At 41.2% G+C, this 18798-nt stretch overlaps 1 protein-coding gene across 1 annotated transcript; it reads right to left on the reverse strand.

Moving 5' to 3' along the window:
• Positions 1-969: 969 nt before the first annotated feature.
• LOC135482317 (E3 ubiquitin-protein ligase parkin-like) lies at positions 970-17128 on the reverse strand. Its single transcript, XM_064762241.1, is given in 9 exon segments — positions 970-1073; positions 2064-2181; positions 2424-2504; positions 5739-5774; positions 5776-5883; positions 10731-10792; positions 12613-12749; positions 13030-13148; positions 16828-17128. Coding segments are annotated over 9 exon segments (987 nt in total). The 5' UTR covers positions 17050-17128.
• Between the last annotated feature and the right edge of the window lie 1670 nt (positions 17129-18798).

The following is an 18798-nucleotide window of genomic DNA, read 5'->3' on the forward strand; positions in this document are numbered from 1 at the left end:
TGATAAGGCTGATTACAATGGTCATATACTGAAGGTGAAGTGACTCAAGGACATCAGTCTAATGAGGCTGATTATAATTGCCATATACTGCGGGTGAAGTTACTCAAGAACCTCAGTCAGATGAGGCTGATAAATCATACTGAGGGTGAAGTGGCTCCTTCCCAGGCTCTGCCCCTTTCCTCACTCCATAATGCTGGCAGCCGTATAAGTGCAATATTCTTGAGTACAACGTATAACGGCAATCAAATAAATAAATTATTAAATAAATGCAGTGACTCAAGAGCTCTCAGTCTGATGACGCTGACCACAAATGTCATATACTGAGAGTGAAGTGACTCGAGAAGCCTCAGCCTGATGAGGGTGAAGTGATTCAAGAACCCTTTGCTTGTCAGCCTGATGAGGGTGAAATGACTCAGAATCGTCAGCCTGATGAGGGTGAAGTGATTCAAGAACCCTCGGTCTGCTCAGGTTGACTATGGTGGTCATGTCACACTGAGGCTGAAATGACTCGAAAAACCTCTATCTGATGAATGAATGCATGATTATGGCTTAACATCACACAGGCAATATTTCAGCCATACTGTGGGGACTCTCTATGATGAGGCGGACTACAAGAGTGAAGCAACTCAAGAGCCCTAGTTCTGATGAGGCAGACTACAATGGTCATATACAAAGCGTGAAGTGACTCCGAACCATCAGTCAGAAAAGGCTGACAATAATGACCAGATCATGTTGAAGTGACTCAAGAACAACTGGTCAGTCAAACCAATGAGAGCCCGGACAGTCCATGTAGATGATGGTCAGCCAAATTAATGAGCTCCAACAATGCCTGAAGATGTTGGTCGGTCAAACCAATCGGAGCCCCGAGAGTCCATACAGATGCTGGTCAGCCAATGAGAACCCCGCAAGTCCACGCAGATGCTGGTCAGCCAAACCAATGAGAGCCCCGAGAGTCCATACAGATGCTGGTCAGCCAAACCAATGAGAGCCCTGACAATCCAAGTTCCAGTCTTTGGCGCAAATCCAACACCACTGAAATTTACACTGGGGGCAAGTCATGTGCATGCAACCACCTGGAACGACAAGAGTTTACACATTTACTTAACCTTTACATCTGTGCACTAATCTTTAAAAGTGAACTGCACAGCCTTCAATTTTGGTAAAATTATTGTTTGAAAGCAGGTTTCATTGTGACAACAATTCATTAATATTTGATTTAAGTAATTATTTGCATTTGTGCTCTATAAAGTTAATACAGGTTAAACATACATGTATACTGCCTATCTCTCTTCATTTTCAGAACAGTGGTGGTCTCAAGAATAGCATCTTGGGCTGTCAGTTATATTTATCCAGGACTCTCTCTAACAGGACTTCACAAATCAACTTCTTCACAATAGTGTTGCCTCCTGGCACTACTGTAACTTATATGGACAGCGTCAAATGCGAAAACTTTACGAAAAATCTAAGTTAGGAAGTTCTGTGAAAGTTCGTCCACTACAATGTTATGATGTTCAAAGATCATGGAAGATGTAGAGCTTATACAACACTATCAGTTTACAGTATCCCAACAGCTGTACATGTTACACAGTCTAGTTGCTGTTTTAACACTAAATGTGACTAGCCCTGGATGACAATGCTGGAAAGGCCTCGCGTAGTCAAGGTTCAGTCCCCTTCAGCCCATTAGGATGAATTGTAAAATTTCGGAAAACAGTTGATTACTAAGCTACCTCGCCCATCCAACCACTCCTTAACAATGTTTAGGGTCCTAGGGCACCTGGCTGTTAAAATCCCAAGATGTCGATCTTCCCAAAGGTAAATATCCATCTATATTTATCCCTCAGTCCCAAAGGCTGCTGACTTCTCATTTACGAAATGACCACTATCAACACGGCGAGCAAGCCCGAGGACCCTAAGCACTGGAAAGGAGTGGCTGGATGGGCGAGGGATGTTAGAAATCAACTGTCTTCCGAAATTTTATAATTATCCTATCGGGCTGAAGGGGATTGATCCATGACTACCTGAGGCATTACAAACGTCATCATCCAGGGCTAAATGTGACAAACCTGAATGTTCAGTCTTGGTTTTACACTTTGGGCACGGCTTGGTGGTTCTCTGTATCACATCTCGGGTTTCTGCCTCCCACCGGGACCTCTCTGCTAACTCCTCATCCACAGCTATATCCTGTTCATGGATAGACCATCAATATATATTTGTACTGTATACATACTCAAACCATTATACTCTCACTCAAGAGAATGGTTCACTAAAGTTATCCCTAGACTATAATATTTTAAAAATCAAGTATTACAAGTGATGTAAAATGTAATGTAAATATCCACAAAGCTACATGAAGAGATATACTGTCATTCATGTTTCTGCTGGACTTTGCTGTTTGTTTTAGTTAGTATCAGTCAATGACTCACATCGGTCAGAGGAGGCTGAACTGGTACCATTCCACATTCCCCTTCATGGAACTCTTCTAGGCACTGTTTACAGAACAGATACTGTAAACAGAAGACAAATGTATGTAACTACAAAAAGTTACTGTAAATATTCAACCTTTTCAATCACTAAAGCATTTTCTTTAATGGAATTTATGCATACAGTTATTCAAGAAAATGACACCAAAAAATGATATTTCTGTGTCGCATAAGATGCAACCTTCATAAAATTATGCAAAGTATTTTAATCTCTACACCTGCTAGTTCTCTCAGAATGTTGCAAAATATTGGTCGCAGTGATGGCTGAAAAGGTTGAAGAATTAGGGTCAAATTACATTAAAAATTAATAAGTAACTCGCCTTGGAATTATGATACTCCCATTGACCTAAAATTTTGAACATGATTTATGATATTTAAAGTTTCTACTCCATTTGCCTGATTCTGTGAGTTCTTGTTTCAGAAGACAGGGTGATATCCTACTCATATCTCACAAGTTTCTACTCCATTTGCCCGATTCTGGGAGTTCTTGTTTCAGAAGACAGGATGATATCCTACTCATATCTCACAAGTTTCTACTCCATTTGCCCGATTCTGGGAGTTCTTGTTTCAGAAGACAGGATGATATCCTACTCATATCTCACAAGTTTCTACTCCATTTGCCCGATTCTGGGAGTTCTTGCTTCAGAAGACAGGATGATATCCTACTCATATCTCACAAGTTTCTACTCCATTTGCCCGATTCTGGGAGTTCTTGTTTCAGAAGACAGGATGATATCCTACTCATATCTCACAAGTTTCTACTCCATTTGCCCGATTCTGGGAGTTCTTGTTTCAGAAGACAGGATGATATCCTACTCATATCTCAGAAGTTTCTACTCCATTTGCCCGATTCTGGGAGTTCTTGCTTCAGAAGACAGGATGATATCCTACTCATATCTCACAAGTTTCTACTCCATTTGCCCGATTCTGGGAGTTCTTGCTTCAGAAGACAGGATGATATCCTACTCATATCTCACGTTTCTACTCCATTTGCCTGATTCTGTGAGTTCTTGCTTCAGAAGACAGGATGATATCCTACTCATATCTCACAACTTTCTACTCCATTTGCCCGATTCTGGGAGTTCTTGCTTGAGAAGACAGGATGATATCCTACTCATATCTCACGTTTCTACTCCATTTGCCCGATTCTGGGAGTTCTTGCTTCAGAAGACAGGATGATATCCTACTCATATCTCACAAGTTTCTACTCCATTTGCCCGATTCTGGGAGTTCTTGCTTCAGAAGACAGGATGATATCCTACTCATATCTCACGTTTCTACTCCATTTGCCCGATTCTGGGAGTTCTTGCTTCAGAAGACAGGATGATATCCAACTCATATTTTACAAGTTTCTACCCCATTTGCCAGATTCTGGGAGTTCTTGCTTCAGAAGACAGGATGATATCCTACTCATATTTTACAAGTTTCTACTCCATTTGCCCGATTCTGGGAGTTCTTGCTTCAGAAGACAGGATGATATCCTACTCATATTTTACAAGTTTTTACTCCATTTGCCTGATTCTGGGTGTTCTTGTTTCAAAACAAGAGTATCCTACTCATATCCATAAGTTTCAGCACCAACAGTAATATTTTAGCACCTTTATTTGTTTTTCTTTTAAGAAAGTATAGTAATTAGCATTTGCCATAAGTGTGCAGCGCTATGGTCAAGGTGCTTCAAAGACAACATCACAATATAAACTGCAACGTATAAACTGAGAATGTACATGTATGTCAAAGATCATCTGCACTCACCACAGTTTAATCTAATCCAGGGGACACTCCACTGAGTCTCAGTATAGACTTGGAAATTACAATGAGCTAACAAGCCCAATATAAAACTATGAAAGTAGGTCCAACTTTCTCAACAGGAGCTATTAAGTTCATTCAACTTCTTAAATGTATGTATGAAATCCTTTCACAAATGTTTGGGGGTAAAAGGCAGACTGCCCACGAATCACAACAATATCATTTGATTAAAATTGGTGAGTGAGTGAGTGAGTGCTTGGGGTTTAACGTCGTACTCAACAATTTTTCAGTCACATGACGACGAAGGAATCATTAGGGTGCATGTACGTGTAATGTGCCTCCTTGTTGCAGGACGAATTTCCACCGCTCTTTTATTTAGTGCTGCTTCACTGAAACGACTTACCGAAGGTAAGTAAGTCGCCCCAGCCGAGCCATTATACTGATACAAGTCAACCAGTCGTTGCACTATCCCCTTCATGCTGAACGCCAAGCGAGGAAGTTACAACTTCCTCTTTTTTAAAGTCTTAGGTGTGACTCGATCAAGGATTGATCCTGGATCTACCGGTCCCGAAGCGGACGCTCTACCAGATTAAAATTGGCAACATGGGTGAATATTTATTATCATGATTGCTGTTTTACACTCTCAAGAATATTTCACTTATTACGACAAAAACCATCATTAGGGTGGGAGGAAACCAGGCAGAGCTTGGCTGGGAGGAAACCAGGCAGAGCTTGGCTGGGAGGAAACCAGGCAGAGCTGGTGGGGGGACCCTCGCACATCTGCAAGCTGTTGGTGAATGCGGGTCAATAAAAGTTTTTGAATAAATTAGATTGGTAGCAAGGCTACCAAAGAGCTCCCCTGTAGCAGATACATGAATGCAAAACTTCAGCTTGATGCATGAAGTGTTAATTGGTAATTTGCTGTAATTATAATGCACGCAGAGCTGTAGCGTGGAAACATCCCCCTTGTGGTTACTGTGCTTTATATGCATGTAAACCTTCAGGTCAATACAAGCAGCACATTTTGAGAACATTTTTAACATTTACTGCATTGAATCTTATACACAATACACAAATGCAAAATTTGTAATTTACTGTAATTAATATGCTCTCATCGAATCGACAATGGAACATCCCTCCCCTCATCACCTAACTCCCCCCAACCCCCACCACCCCCGTTATTGTGCTCTATGTGTGCGAAACCTTTTTAAGATAGCACTCCTAACATTTACCTTAACATTCATTCTAATACACAATACACTAAGTCAGGAATTTTTGAAATTTACAGCATTTAAAATGCACATAAAGAGTGAACAATAGAACACCCCCCCTCATGTTATTGTGCTCTACATGTGTGCAAATCTTAAATACATTGAGAACCCTTTAAAATGCTACCCCTAACATCTTGTTTAACATTGCTTTCTCTGTGGTTGGATTCCAATGCCAACACTGATGTTCAGGATATGACAAATGAGTCTACAAAATGAGTCAGGTTAGAAGGTATAGACTTACCCCACAACCCACAGGAGGCTGACAGTGGATTCGTCGACTTTTCTGTGTTCAGCATTAGTCCATTCCCACAGCCAGGTCGAGGACACAACACCCCACCCTCGCTCAGTAAAACTTGCTCTGCTGAAAATCTGTGATAACGCTCATACTGAAACATAACAGCCCGTATGACCAGTCAATGACCACCAATGACCAAGCTCAAACCTGGTTTATTGGTCAACTGTCCACCAATAAGCAAGCTCGAACCAAGCATCTGCTTGTTCATTGGTCAAATGTCCATCAATGACCAAGCTAAAACCCAGCATCTGCTTGTTGAATGGGAACATGACCATCAATGACCAAGCTCAAACCAAGCATCTGCTTGTTGAATGGGCACATGACCTAGATTGACAGAGGCATTACTTATGGATAACAATTCCTGGATTTATTGTGTTGGTGACGTTTCGATGTAGGTTCTTACATCGTTATCAAACCATATGAACATACAGAGATACAAGACAACATATATACAGTAAGAGAGTGAATGGTGTCAACAAACAGGCAACAATGTAGCATAGATAGTAACTTCAGGGTAATGGCTTCATGGTTTAATGGCTTCAGGGTTTAAGGCGGTCACTGTCTAATCTGATGAGGTCATTGTAGGCGCTCGGTAGGTGGTACCCGCTGTCTCGGTTAAGCTGTGGATTGTGTCGTCGGATCATGATGGCTTCCAGCAGTTTTCTTCTCTTATAGTCTGGCTGGGTTGTTTTGTAGGGTATGAACTGTGTTCCGCTGGAGTTGGTGTTCTGGATGGGCTCTGATGTGGTCACTGAGGGCTGATTTCCCATCTAATTTTTCTACTGGAGGCCTTGTGCTCTGCAATTCTGATGTTGAGTGGTCTACCGGTTTCTCCAATGTATTGCTGTTGACAATCACAATTAATGCAGTACACAGATCCTTTGGGTTCTTCCCTATGGGTTGGTTGTTTTTTTTCCATTGGCTTTGAGTAGGGTTTTAAGGTTAGAGGCGGAGGTGAACGTTGTTTGTATGTTCAGTTTGTCACGCAGGAGTCTTCTATCTGGTAGCTCGGGGTGCCTATATACGGAATGGTTATATATATATTGGGGTGGTCGGGTCTCGTTGTTTCTGGTCTTGTTAGTCGGATTGAGGGTTTTGTTGATCGTTCTCTCCACTACTTGTGGGGGGTATCGGTTTAGGGTGGTGAAGGCTGTTTTGAGGTGATTTATTTCTTCTGGGAGGTTGATGCTGGATATCTGTAGGGCTCGTTTTGTTAGGGTAGATATTATTCCTCTCTTGATCCGATTAGGTTGGTTAGATGGTAATTCACGTTATTGGTCCGAGTGTGTGGGTTTGCGGTATACTGAAGTGAGGAGTTTGTCGTACCTCTTGCTAATAAGTACATCCAGAAATGGTATGGTTTTGTTGCATTCTTGTTCCATGGTGAACTGTATCCTGTTGTTCTGGGTGTTGAGGTGGTCAAGTAGGGACTGGGGTTGTCGGTCTTGTTTAGTGCTACGAATGTGTCATCTACCTTACGGAACCAACACAACGGTTTGATGGGGCTTGCAGCTAAGGCTTTGTTCTCAAATTCTGTCATGTATATTTCGGAGATAAGTGGTGATAGGGGGGGATCCCATCGGTAAACCGTGGAGTTGTTCATATATATCATCCCCCCACGTGAAATACGTGGAATGCATACACGAGTCCAGGAGGCTGATTATGCTGTCAGGTTTCATGGCTGTGTTGAGAGGGTGTTGTCCGCTGTTCAGCTTTTGTCGTATGATGTCTAGGGATTCTTCTCTAGGGATATTGGTGAATAGGTCGATGACGTCGTAACTGATCAGTTGGGCTGTGCCTGGAATGTCTTTAATTTTGTTACAAAATTCTGCTGAGTCTTAAGATTTGGAAGTTTTTGCCCAGAGGTGTTAGGAGTTTAGTGAGGTACTGTGCCGTGTCATAGTGGACAGTGCCTCTGGAGCAGATCAGGAGTCGGGCTTTGATTGGGTTCTTATGAACTTTGATGGTTGCCCTGGCGTAAGGTGCTCTGGGGTGCGTTGTGTTGAGCTTTCGGTACAGTTGGATGTCGATTTCATTGCTGTTCTGCAGGGCTTTGAGTTTTGCCCTAAATTCTCTTTCAAGTTTTCGTTGTGGGGTCTTTGGTTATTTGCCTGTATGTCGTAATGTCGCTTCATTGGGTGTGAGGATCCGACTGCTTAGATTGATGACGGTTTTGCTATTGTGACTTGTGGGCCGTTGAGTACTCTCTCTGTTGGTGTGCTTAGACAGAAGTTCAAACTTTCTTTTTGAGATCCTTTAATTTTCTCGTCAAGCCGTTGGTTGCTGTTTGTTTGTGCCTGTCGCAATGATTGTAATGATGATCACTTAGGGTCGACCTTAAGTTTCTCCTGCAGCTGGGTAATAGTGGTTAAGGTTCTTGCTTTGGTGTTCCGGTGATGTTGGATTCTCTCTTTCACTAGTAATTTGCTGGCTGTGTTAATAATCTTCTTTGCTGCATGTGAATGCACTGGGCATTTCAGAGTAAGTCCCTTAGGTGTCAGGTTTGTTGTTCCTACATTTCATCAAAAAGGTGAGGTGGTTGCCGGTTTTGACATAGTTTTTCTCTGATTTGTTGAGCTTGTTGATGATTTGAGAACAAAGCCTTAGCTGCAAGCCCCATCAAACCGTTGTTTGGTTCCGTAAGGTAGATGACACATTCGTAGCACTAAACAAGACCGACAACCCCCAGTCCCTACTTGACCACCTCAACACCCAGAACAACAGGATACAGTTCACCATGGAACAAGAATGCAACAAAAACCATACCATTTTCTGATGTACTTATTAGCAAGAGGTACGACAAACTCCTCACTTCAGTATACCGCAAACCCACACACTCGGACCAATACGTGAATTACCAATCTAACCAACCCTAAATCGGATCAAGAGAGGAATAATATCTACCCTAACAAAACGAGCCCTACAGATATCCCAGCATCAACCTCCAGAAGAAATAAATCACCTCAAAACAGCCTTCACCACCCTAAACCGATACCCCCCACAAGTAGTGGAGAGACGATCAACAAAACCCTCAATCCGACTAACAAGACCAGAACAACGAGACCCGACCACCCCAATATATATATAACCATTCCGTATATAGGCACCCCCGAGCTACCAGATAAGAAGACTCCTGCGTGACAAACTGAACATACAAACAACGTTCACCTCCGCCTCTAACCTTAAAACCCTACTCAAAGCCAATGGAAAAAAACAACCAACCCATAGGGACAAAGGATCTGTGTACTGCATTAATTGTGATTGTCAACAGCAATACATTGGAGAAACCGGTAGACCACTCAACATCAGAATTGCAGAGCACAAGGCCTCAGTAGAAAAATTAGATGGGAAATCAGCCCTCAGTGACCACATCAGAGCCCATCCAGAACACCAACTCCAGTGGAACACAGTTCATACCCTACAAAACAACCAGCCAGACTATAAGAGAAGAAAACTGCTGGAAGCCATCATGATCCGACGACACAATCCACAGCTTAACCGAGACAGCGGGTACCACCTACCGAGCGCCTACAATGACCTCATCAGATTAGACAGTGACCGCCTTAAACCCTGAAGCCATTAAACCATGAAGCCATTACCCTGAAGTTACTATCTATGCTACATTGTTGCCTGTTGTTGACACCATTCACTCTCTTACTGTATATATGTTGTCTTGTATCTCTGTATGTTCATATGGTTTGATAACGATGTAAGAACCTACATCGAAACGTCACCAACACAATAAATCCAGGAATTGTTATCCATAAGTAATGCCTCTGTCAAGCTATACCATCCCAATTCCTAAATGCCTCTGAAAGTGGGCACATGACCATCACTGACCAAGCTCAAACCCAGCATCTGCTTGCTGAACTGGCACATGACCATCAATGACCAAGCTCAAACCAAGCATCTACTTGTTGAATGGGCACATGACCATCACTGACCAAACTCAAACTCAGCATCTGCTTGTTGCATGGGGACATGACCATCAATGACCAAGCTCAAACCAAGCATCTGCTTGTTGAACTGGCACATGACCATCAATGACCAAGCTCAAACCCAGCATCTGCTTGCTGAATGGGCACATGACCATCCATGACCAAGCTCAAACCCAGCATCTGCTTGTTGAATGGGCACATGACAATCAATAACCAAGTTCAAACCCAGCATCTGCTTGTTGAATGGGCACATGACCATCAATGACCAAGCTCAAACCCAGCATCTGCTTGTTGAATGGGAACATGACCATCAATGACCAAGCTCAAACCAAGCATCTGCTTGCTGAATGGGCACATGACCATCAATGACCAAGCTCAAATCCAGCATCTGCTTGTTGTATGGGGACATGACCATCAATGACCAAGCTCAAACTCAGTATCTGCTTGTTGAATGGGCACATGACCATCAATGACCAAGCTCAAACTCAGCATCTGCTTGTTGAATGGGCACATGACCATCACTGACCAAGCTCAAACCCAGCATCTGCTTGTTGAACTGGCACATGACCATCCATGACCAAGCTCAAACCCAGCATCTGCTTGTTGAATGGGCACATGACCATCAATGACCAAGTTCAAACCCAGCATCTGCTTGTTGAATGGGCACTTGACCATCAATGACCAAGCTCAAACCCAGCATCTGCTTGTTGAATGGGCACATGACCATCCATGACCAAGCTCAAACCCAGGATGCTGATGTAAAGTATGTAACATTTTACACATCAATATTCACATTAATTGAATTAGAAAAAAAAGAGATGAACACAGGCTAAAATCGTAAATTCCAAAGCCTTGTACAGAAGCATAAGACTGGCTTTCTATCTTTATAAATTGTACAATTATTGTATGGAGTTAAATCTATTTTAATCTAAGCTGGGTGATTTGGAATCATTGACAGAGAGATTAACAGAATCTGAGATAAACAATAAGATATACCCACCTGGTCATCCCCAAAAAGATGGAAATGGTGGATTTCCTGGACGAAAGAATTTTCACATCCAGCTGCCAAAAAAAAAAAAAAAAAAAAATCAGATCACAAAAATATAAGAAACTATCTTTTATATGTCAATACTGACAGCTGGTGATGTTTGCAAATTACAGAACCTTTAAATGACATCAAATATTGGTGATGGTGAAGACATCAATCAGTGTGCATATGTACAGTACCTCATCAACATCAACACCAGACTGGTTAGGTGAAGACATCAATCAGTGTGCATATGTACAAGTACCTCATCAACATCAACACCAGACTGGTTAGGTGAAGACATCAATCAGTGTACATATGTACAAGTACCTCATCAACATCAACACCAGACTGGTTAGGTGAAGACATCAATCAGTGTGCATATGTACAGTACCTCATCAACATCAACACCAGACTGGTTAGGTGAAGACATCAATCAGTGTGCATATGTACAAGTACCTCATCAACATCAACACCAGACTGGTTAGGTGAAGACATCAATCGGTGTCCATATGTACAAGTACCTCATCAACATCAACACCAGACTGGTTAGGTGAAGACATCAATCGGTGTCCATATGTACAAGTACCTCATCAACATCAACACCAGACTGGTTAGGTGAAGACATCAATCGGTGTACATATGCACAAGTACCTCATCAACATCAACACCAGACTGGTTAGGTGAAGACATCAATCAGTGTACATATGCACAAGTACCTCATCAACATCAACACCAGACTGGTTAGGTGAAGACATCAATCAGTGTGCATATGTACAAGTACCTCATCAACATTAACACCAGACTGGTTAGGTGAAGACATCAATCGGTGTCCATATGTACAAGTACCTCATCAACATCAACACCAGACTGGTTAGGTGAAGACATCAATCGGTGTCCTTATGTACAAGTACCTCATCAACATCAACACCAGACTGGTTAGGTGAAGACATCAATCGGTGTCCATATGTACAAGTACCTCATCAACATCAACACCAGACTGGTTAGGTGAAGACATCAATCGGTGTCCATATGTACAAGTACCTCATCAACATCAACACCAGACTGGTTAGGTGAAGACATCAATCAGTGTACATATGTACAAGTACCTCATCAACATCAACACCAGACTGGTTAGGTGAAGACATCAATCAGTGTACATATGTACAAGTACCTCATCAACATCAACACCAGACTGGTTAGGTGAAGACATCAATCAGTGTACATATGTACAAGTACCTCATCAACATCAACACCAGACTGGTTAGGTGAAGACATCAATCGGTGTCCATATGTACAAGTACCTCATCAACATCAACACCAGACTGGTTAGGTGAAGACATCAATCAGTGTACATATGTACAAGTACCTCATCAACATTAACACCAGGCTGTCGTTAGGTGAGCCAGCAATGTACATGTATACGCCATGGAAAATATCATCATCACAAATTCTTTGGTATTCACCACCTGGTGCGTCTCTTTTATATTAAGCATTTTGTTTGTTTATTTATTTATTTACTTGGGTTACATAACAGCCCTCAGGTGTATGGATAGAGGAGGCTACCACTCCTCACTTAGTATCAGACAAACCAGGCGGCATATCAGTAGGAGCCTTATTCAAGCACGTGACTTACAACTATGTATATAAAGTCAAATGAAATACACATACATATGAGTCTATTACACGACAAAACTTCAGGATTTTCATTCAAAGGCAGAAAGCCCCATAGCATTCTCCTCTAGCTCTGTTGCATATATCATTGTTAGTTTTTCACTTGCATCAACTGGCAGGTCAGTTAATGCCCAGGTGATGTTAACTGCAATTTGAATAATGGCCCCATCCCTCACCTTACCTGGACAAGGCAAGGAATACCCCACATTCTCCACATTGACGAACGTTCTATTATTGAGACGCGTCACTCCGTAATTCTGGAAACAGTCTAGGCACATAGCATGGCCTGAGGAACACGGGAAAACTAGCACCAGTGTCCTGAAAAACAGTATTTCAAGTCATGTTTACCTTTCAGGGATTACGCATAACAAATTCCTTCATGTCAGCTCCACAACACTACAACACTAATGTATGCCAAATGTACATGCATGTACCTGGAGTGAAGATGATACTGCTGACAATAAACACAAGAGCCGTGTTCGCGTCGTCTGATATGTCGTTTTAAACTGGTGAAGAAGAAGTTAACCTTGTATCTGACAATTTTCTTTGTTAAGCTTTCCTCAAGTCTAAGGTCATACTGACATGAGACATGACTTACGATTTCTCTGCACATGTGATACATTCCACCAATCGGCTGTTAGGTTTGATATGATTTAGCGGAATTGCCGTTTCATCCACTGAGCTGGACTCATGATGACCACAGCGGAAGTAAAATTTCTGAAAAAAAAAAAAAAAAAGGAGGAATCTATAGTTAAATGTAACTGAAATTAAATAATAAATTGACAGAAGAGTAATGAAACTATGCCACAGACCCGGGTTTCAGACTGACAGGCAACTCCCAGATAAATCTGAGCTGATTGTACAAATCAGCTGTACAGTTTCAATCGGACCATGAGTTGTACAATCAACCCATTTGGTTGCACTGTCTCTCCCCTCAGTTGTACAGTGCCTCCCTTCACTTGTACAATCAGCTAATTAGTTTCTCCCTTCAGTTGTACAATCAGCCACTGTTGTACAATTAGTCCCTCAGCTGTACAATCAGCATCTCAGTCATACAATCAGCCCCTCAGTTGTACAATTAGTCCCTCAGTTGTACAATTAGTCCCTCAGTTGTACAATCAGGACCTCAGTTGTACAATTAGTCCCTCAGTTGTACAATCAGCATCTCAGTTGTACAATCAGCATCTCAGTTGTACAATGAGTCCCTCAGTTGTACAATTAGTCCCTCAGTTATACAATTAGTCCCTCAGTTGTACAATTAGTCCCTCAGTTGTACAGTCAGCATCTCAGTTGTACAATCAGCATCTCAGTTGTACAATTAGTCCCTCAGTTGTACAATTAGTACCTCAGTTATACAATTAGTCCCTCAGTTGTACAATTAGTCCCTCAGTTGTACAATCAGCATCTCAGTTGCACAATCAGCATCTCAGTTGCACAATCAGCATCTCCGTTGTACAATTAGTCCCTCAGTTATACAATTAGTCCCTCAGTTGTACAATCAGCCTCTCGGCTGTACGATCAGCATCTCAGTTGTACAATCAGCCCCTCAGCTGTACAATTAGTCCCTCAGTTATACAATTAGTCCTTCAGTTTTAAATTAGTCCCTCAGTTGTACAATCAGCATCTCAGCTGTACAATCAGCACCTCAGTTGCACAATCAGCACCTCAGTTGTACAATCAGCCTCTCAGCTGTACAATCAGCATCTCAGTTGTACAATCAGCCCCTCAGCTGTACAATTAGTCCCTCAGTTATACAATCAGCCTCTCAGCTGAACAATCAGCATCTCAGTTGTACAATCAAGTATTTTTGATTTGTTTATTTCGCCAAGAGCATTGCCATAGAAGTGAAGTAGTACTGCACAAAAATCTACCAGCAGTAAAACAAATACCTGCAGTTACATAAAGTCTTAGAAAACTTACAGCATATTGTCCAGGACACTGTGGGATTTGACACTGACCAGTGATCCTTCTGTCTGTCAACACATCCCCCCACCACTGGGGCCCTACAAGGGAAGGAGGGTCAAGAACTGTGGTGTTAGGCATTGGTGTCACACATCACGCTATCCACAGAGATATTAGGTTTTAGGCATATCTGTAATGCTCGTCACATGAGGGAAATGAATGTATACCTGTCTTATTAACTACCCTTCCGTCATATTTCACCATAGTTAAATTCATGTATGCATCACAGCTTTCTTTGCTCTTTGCATATTTCAAAGTTTTCAACTTTTCAACTACATTTATGATTGGACCCATATATAGTTTCTGGTGTCACAAAGACTCTCATAAACTCCATGGAATTTGATGGATTGTATGTGTGTGACTGCTAGAGGGTTAAATTGCATTACCGTTGTTACCACATGGGTTTCTTTGTTCTTCTGGTAGAAAACAAATCTTTTGTCAAGCACACTCTAAATGGCTATCTCCCTTACTGTCAGTTTAATACATTATATGTTGTGTACACATTAATTTCTAAACCTTTTCAGACATGTGAGAGCCACTTTCAGTCTGAATATGATTTTAGCACCTTCTTAATGTGGTTTTCGAGACAAAACTACACTGGCTGGGTTTTAGGGTATCACTAAAAAGATAATTCTTTCAGTTTACCCAGAATTCCCTCAAAATATAATGGAATAAACATCTTAGAACACACAATAAGCTTGAAGAAATGACATATTTTTGTTCTCGGGGTATAACCTGAGTGTGTATACAAACCCTATGAAGAAGAAAGACTCCGTCTCCACATGTATCACATTTCACTCGCAACTTCCCAGGCTGGATAGATTTACAAACTTTACAATACACATAATACTGCTTTTTGACAGCTTGCACATCTGAAGAAGGAGGAAAATAAAAGTTTAACCTGAGGAAAGGTGCAAGAAAAAAGCAAAACATTAAGCGTAAGAAATATGCTGTTACAACAAGCATGAAAAGAGAGAATTTTATTGAAAATACAGGTACATGGTACAAGTGTACATTTTACTGGTTTGTACACACACAAAAATTTGTGGATGTCAAATATATTTAAATAATAGATTTAATTTCAAAAAATGCATATACATGTAGCATATGTAACTGTCAATATAAAGTCAGTGATGTTTTTGCTTTCAGGCAGCTTACTTGAAGTTTCTGAATTTGATTTGATAGGATAGACGCACCTGCACCATCCCCTCCACCTGCTGTGACATTCTCTGCTCCAGCCTCAGTGCTGCTGGAAGTAACAGATGCTACTGGAGGTTGAACCTTTAGCGCATGCAACACACTATGGTTTTCCTATATCAAAATCCTGAATAACACAGTAGATTATACACGTCTGAATAGTGAACAGTCGCAGTGTTGGTTTTCAGTAATGATTCACTTCTGGTAATTACACAACTACGAAAGAGAAAGAGATTCACATGGTGTAATCAACTGTATATTACATCTGCAAATCAGGAGCACACACAAAAAAGGGAAATAGTTCTAACATCACCAGTACAGGGTTTCATGTCTTCTTGCACTCAGGACCCTTGTTAAATGAATGGTCCATTTTAAAAGCATGAAAAGAGAGGTTTTCAAAACTTTGACCGTTACCAACCGCTCAACTGAATCACCCACAGGAAGGCCAACTCATAGAGCTGCTTACTCACAGCCAAAAGTTCAACCTCATCATCAACATTACACACACCTGAACTGTAATTCTAGGAGCTAGAAACTTGCAAACAATAATAATTTTACAGTCACTCAGATTATGCAAGTGTGAAACTTCATGTACCCAGTAACTATTGCACCCAGGCTTGAGGGCCCCTACAGTCACTGTCTAATTTACATGTACCTAGATGCTTGCGCATAACATTTAATATTTACTTATTTATTCAACTGGAGTTTTACACAGTAATCAAGAATATTGCATTTACAGTTGAATCCATCACCATGGTCAGAGGAAACCAAGGAAACCCACAACCAACCACAGTTTGCTTGCAAACCTTAATTCCCACTGTATCAAATCATAAATTAAATATCAGTACAGTAATCCGAGTGTGGAACACCCTACCCCAATGGACTTATCTCTCTTTTAACACTTGACATATATGCTGAAAATAATATATAAATTATCAAATAAATAACATTTTGTGCTTCTTGAAGTTATTATATATTATTAATTTATAAGAGTATAAATCTGAAAAAGATTAGAAGGGAAGTGGTAAAGTGACGTCAATTCACTGAAGAAGCAGCTTTTCACAATGAACACCGGAGAATGACAGAGCTCTTTCTCTAGTCACTCTAGTCTTTTCAAGTAATGCCGGGGGGTATGTGTTTCAAGATGGAAATTATACTTTCCTGAGCGGAGAAGACTGAACGAACACTTTGAAAATGCACCACATGACAAATCAAATTGTACCGCATATTGACTTACACTCAACTTAAAATCATCCTTGAGCGACTGTCCGGCCAGTATCAGTCGTAAATCAGATGCCGGCACATTCTGCTTCTCCGCAATTTCATTTTTCAGTTCGCGTATTGTACTGCCGGCAAAAACAGTGACAGGGAAGCTACGCGATGAGCTGAAACGAATGATGACAACCAAATATGGTTTGCCATTTAGACCTGGATCAGCCGTCTGTGTTCTTCTTAGCATATTTCACCCTCAACCATAGGCTTAAATCACTCTGAAGACATTTTTACGTTTGTCTAAAACGTGACATTGACATTGAAGTTGTCCATGCTGAAGTAAGCCCACTGGTGAAGCAACTATAGACAACATGTAACAGCGACCTGTTACGCTAGCCCGCCACTAGCGACCAGCGACCAATTTGCGCGCCTCTACACACGCTTAAGGAAAACCCTAAACTGTATACAGGAACGAAAAAATACCGATTAAGTTAAATGCTTAGAGGGTACTAAAGTTTTAATAACAACAAGAAATAAAACACAACATGAGTTTATTTTTAATGCGTAGATACTTAATAACATTTCAGTCATAGTTGACAGCCAGGTATGTGAGTGGAGGCATGCGCAGCCAGGGAGATCACTGCCGTACCTCGCGCAAGAACGTGGTCAACCTCCTGACGTCAGAGATCTGCAAATTTCTACTCGGCAATGTCTTAATTTATACTAGACACATCACGAAAGTTTATCATGCAGTGAATGTATACAGCATATACAAAACTATCAGTAATTTAGATAAAATCAATGACGTGCTAAGACAACTAACGTACAGCTCTCCTTTTGCTTCTCACTATACCGGGCACTATACCGGTGTTGTTGTCGTCACTGTTGTGTGTGGGTTTTTTTTTTTTTTTTTTTTGGGGGGGGGGGGGGGTTGTTTGTTTGTTTTTTTAAATATCAAAGATAGCCAAAAACGTAATTAATTTGACGAGGCTGTGGTCAGAATTTTTTTAAAACTATGGGTAATCTGCCGTAGAGGAAAATAAAAGACTTGTTGAGGGTCTCTGTCTGGCTCGCTAAGTGGAGAATTCTAATAAATGGAATGTTCGACATGCACATAGTCAGTTTCATTACCTTATAAGATAATACGAAACAATTAGAAATGATTTAATCAGGGTATAGTCTTGGTATGTTCTGCATATTCCGTGTATTCCGTGGGTTATTTTGATGAGTTGATGCTTGTGTTGTGTCGGAGAGAGGCAAAGATATAGAGTCAGGACAAATCATTTTCTGACAAATGTCATGTATGCATTTCCTCAAAACAGTACATGGGTCTAAGCCTACAAACAAAGGAGCGGTAGCTGGTAGTCCAGTACCTGAACTCGTGCTACTTCCCTGGCCTACATGTCAACGTGGTCAAAAACGTCCGGACTAGGCAACTGGGTGAGTTTAAGCAGGCGATCTGGTTTAACATCCTGTTGACTTTCTTGACAACCCATTGGGCCCTTCGGAAAGCTTGGAACCTCTTGACTTCATATAAGTGTGGAGTATAAATCAGTACAGATGGTTTCAAATCTGATGTCATTTTCATCGTTTCTCCACGCAGAATCAACTCGGCGCTGTCGTGCCTCGTCGATCCATTTTCACTCGTGCTTTCTCCATTACTGACAGATTTAAGACATCCTAAAAGGTCTACTGCCTCAAAAGCGGTCATACTGAAGCGCTTACAAGCAAGAGCAAATTCGCTTTAGATGTAACATCAGCAAGAAGTCCATGTGGTCTTACACTCAGGCCCCACGTTAAGTGACTAACCAGAGTTACACCCTAATTCTTCTAATATTTGGGACAGATATGAGAAAAAAGAAATGAAATAATCTTGCTACAATTACATGTATACTGGCTAAAAAGAGCAGACCAGGTCTCCCAAAAATTAAAAGAAATAGGGTAGATCGCCCATCAGACGATTTACAGAATCCAATGATATTTTGGCCAAAGGGAA

The sequence above is a fragment of the Liolophura sinensis genome, chromosome 1, assembly GCF_032854445.1.
Source record: "Liolophura sinensis isolate JHLJ2023 chromosome 1, CUHK_Ljap_v2, whole genome shotgun sequence".
In the NCBI taxonomy this organism is placed as follows: Eukaryota; Metazoa; Mollusca; class Polyplacophora; order Chitonida; family Chitonidae; genus Liolophura; species Liolophura sinensis.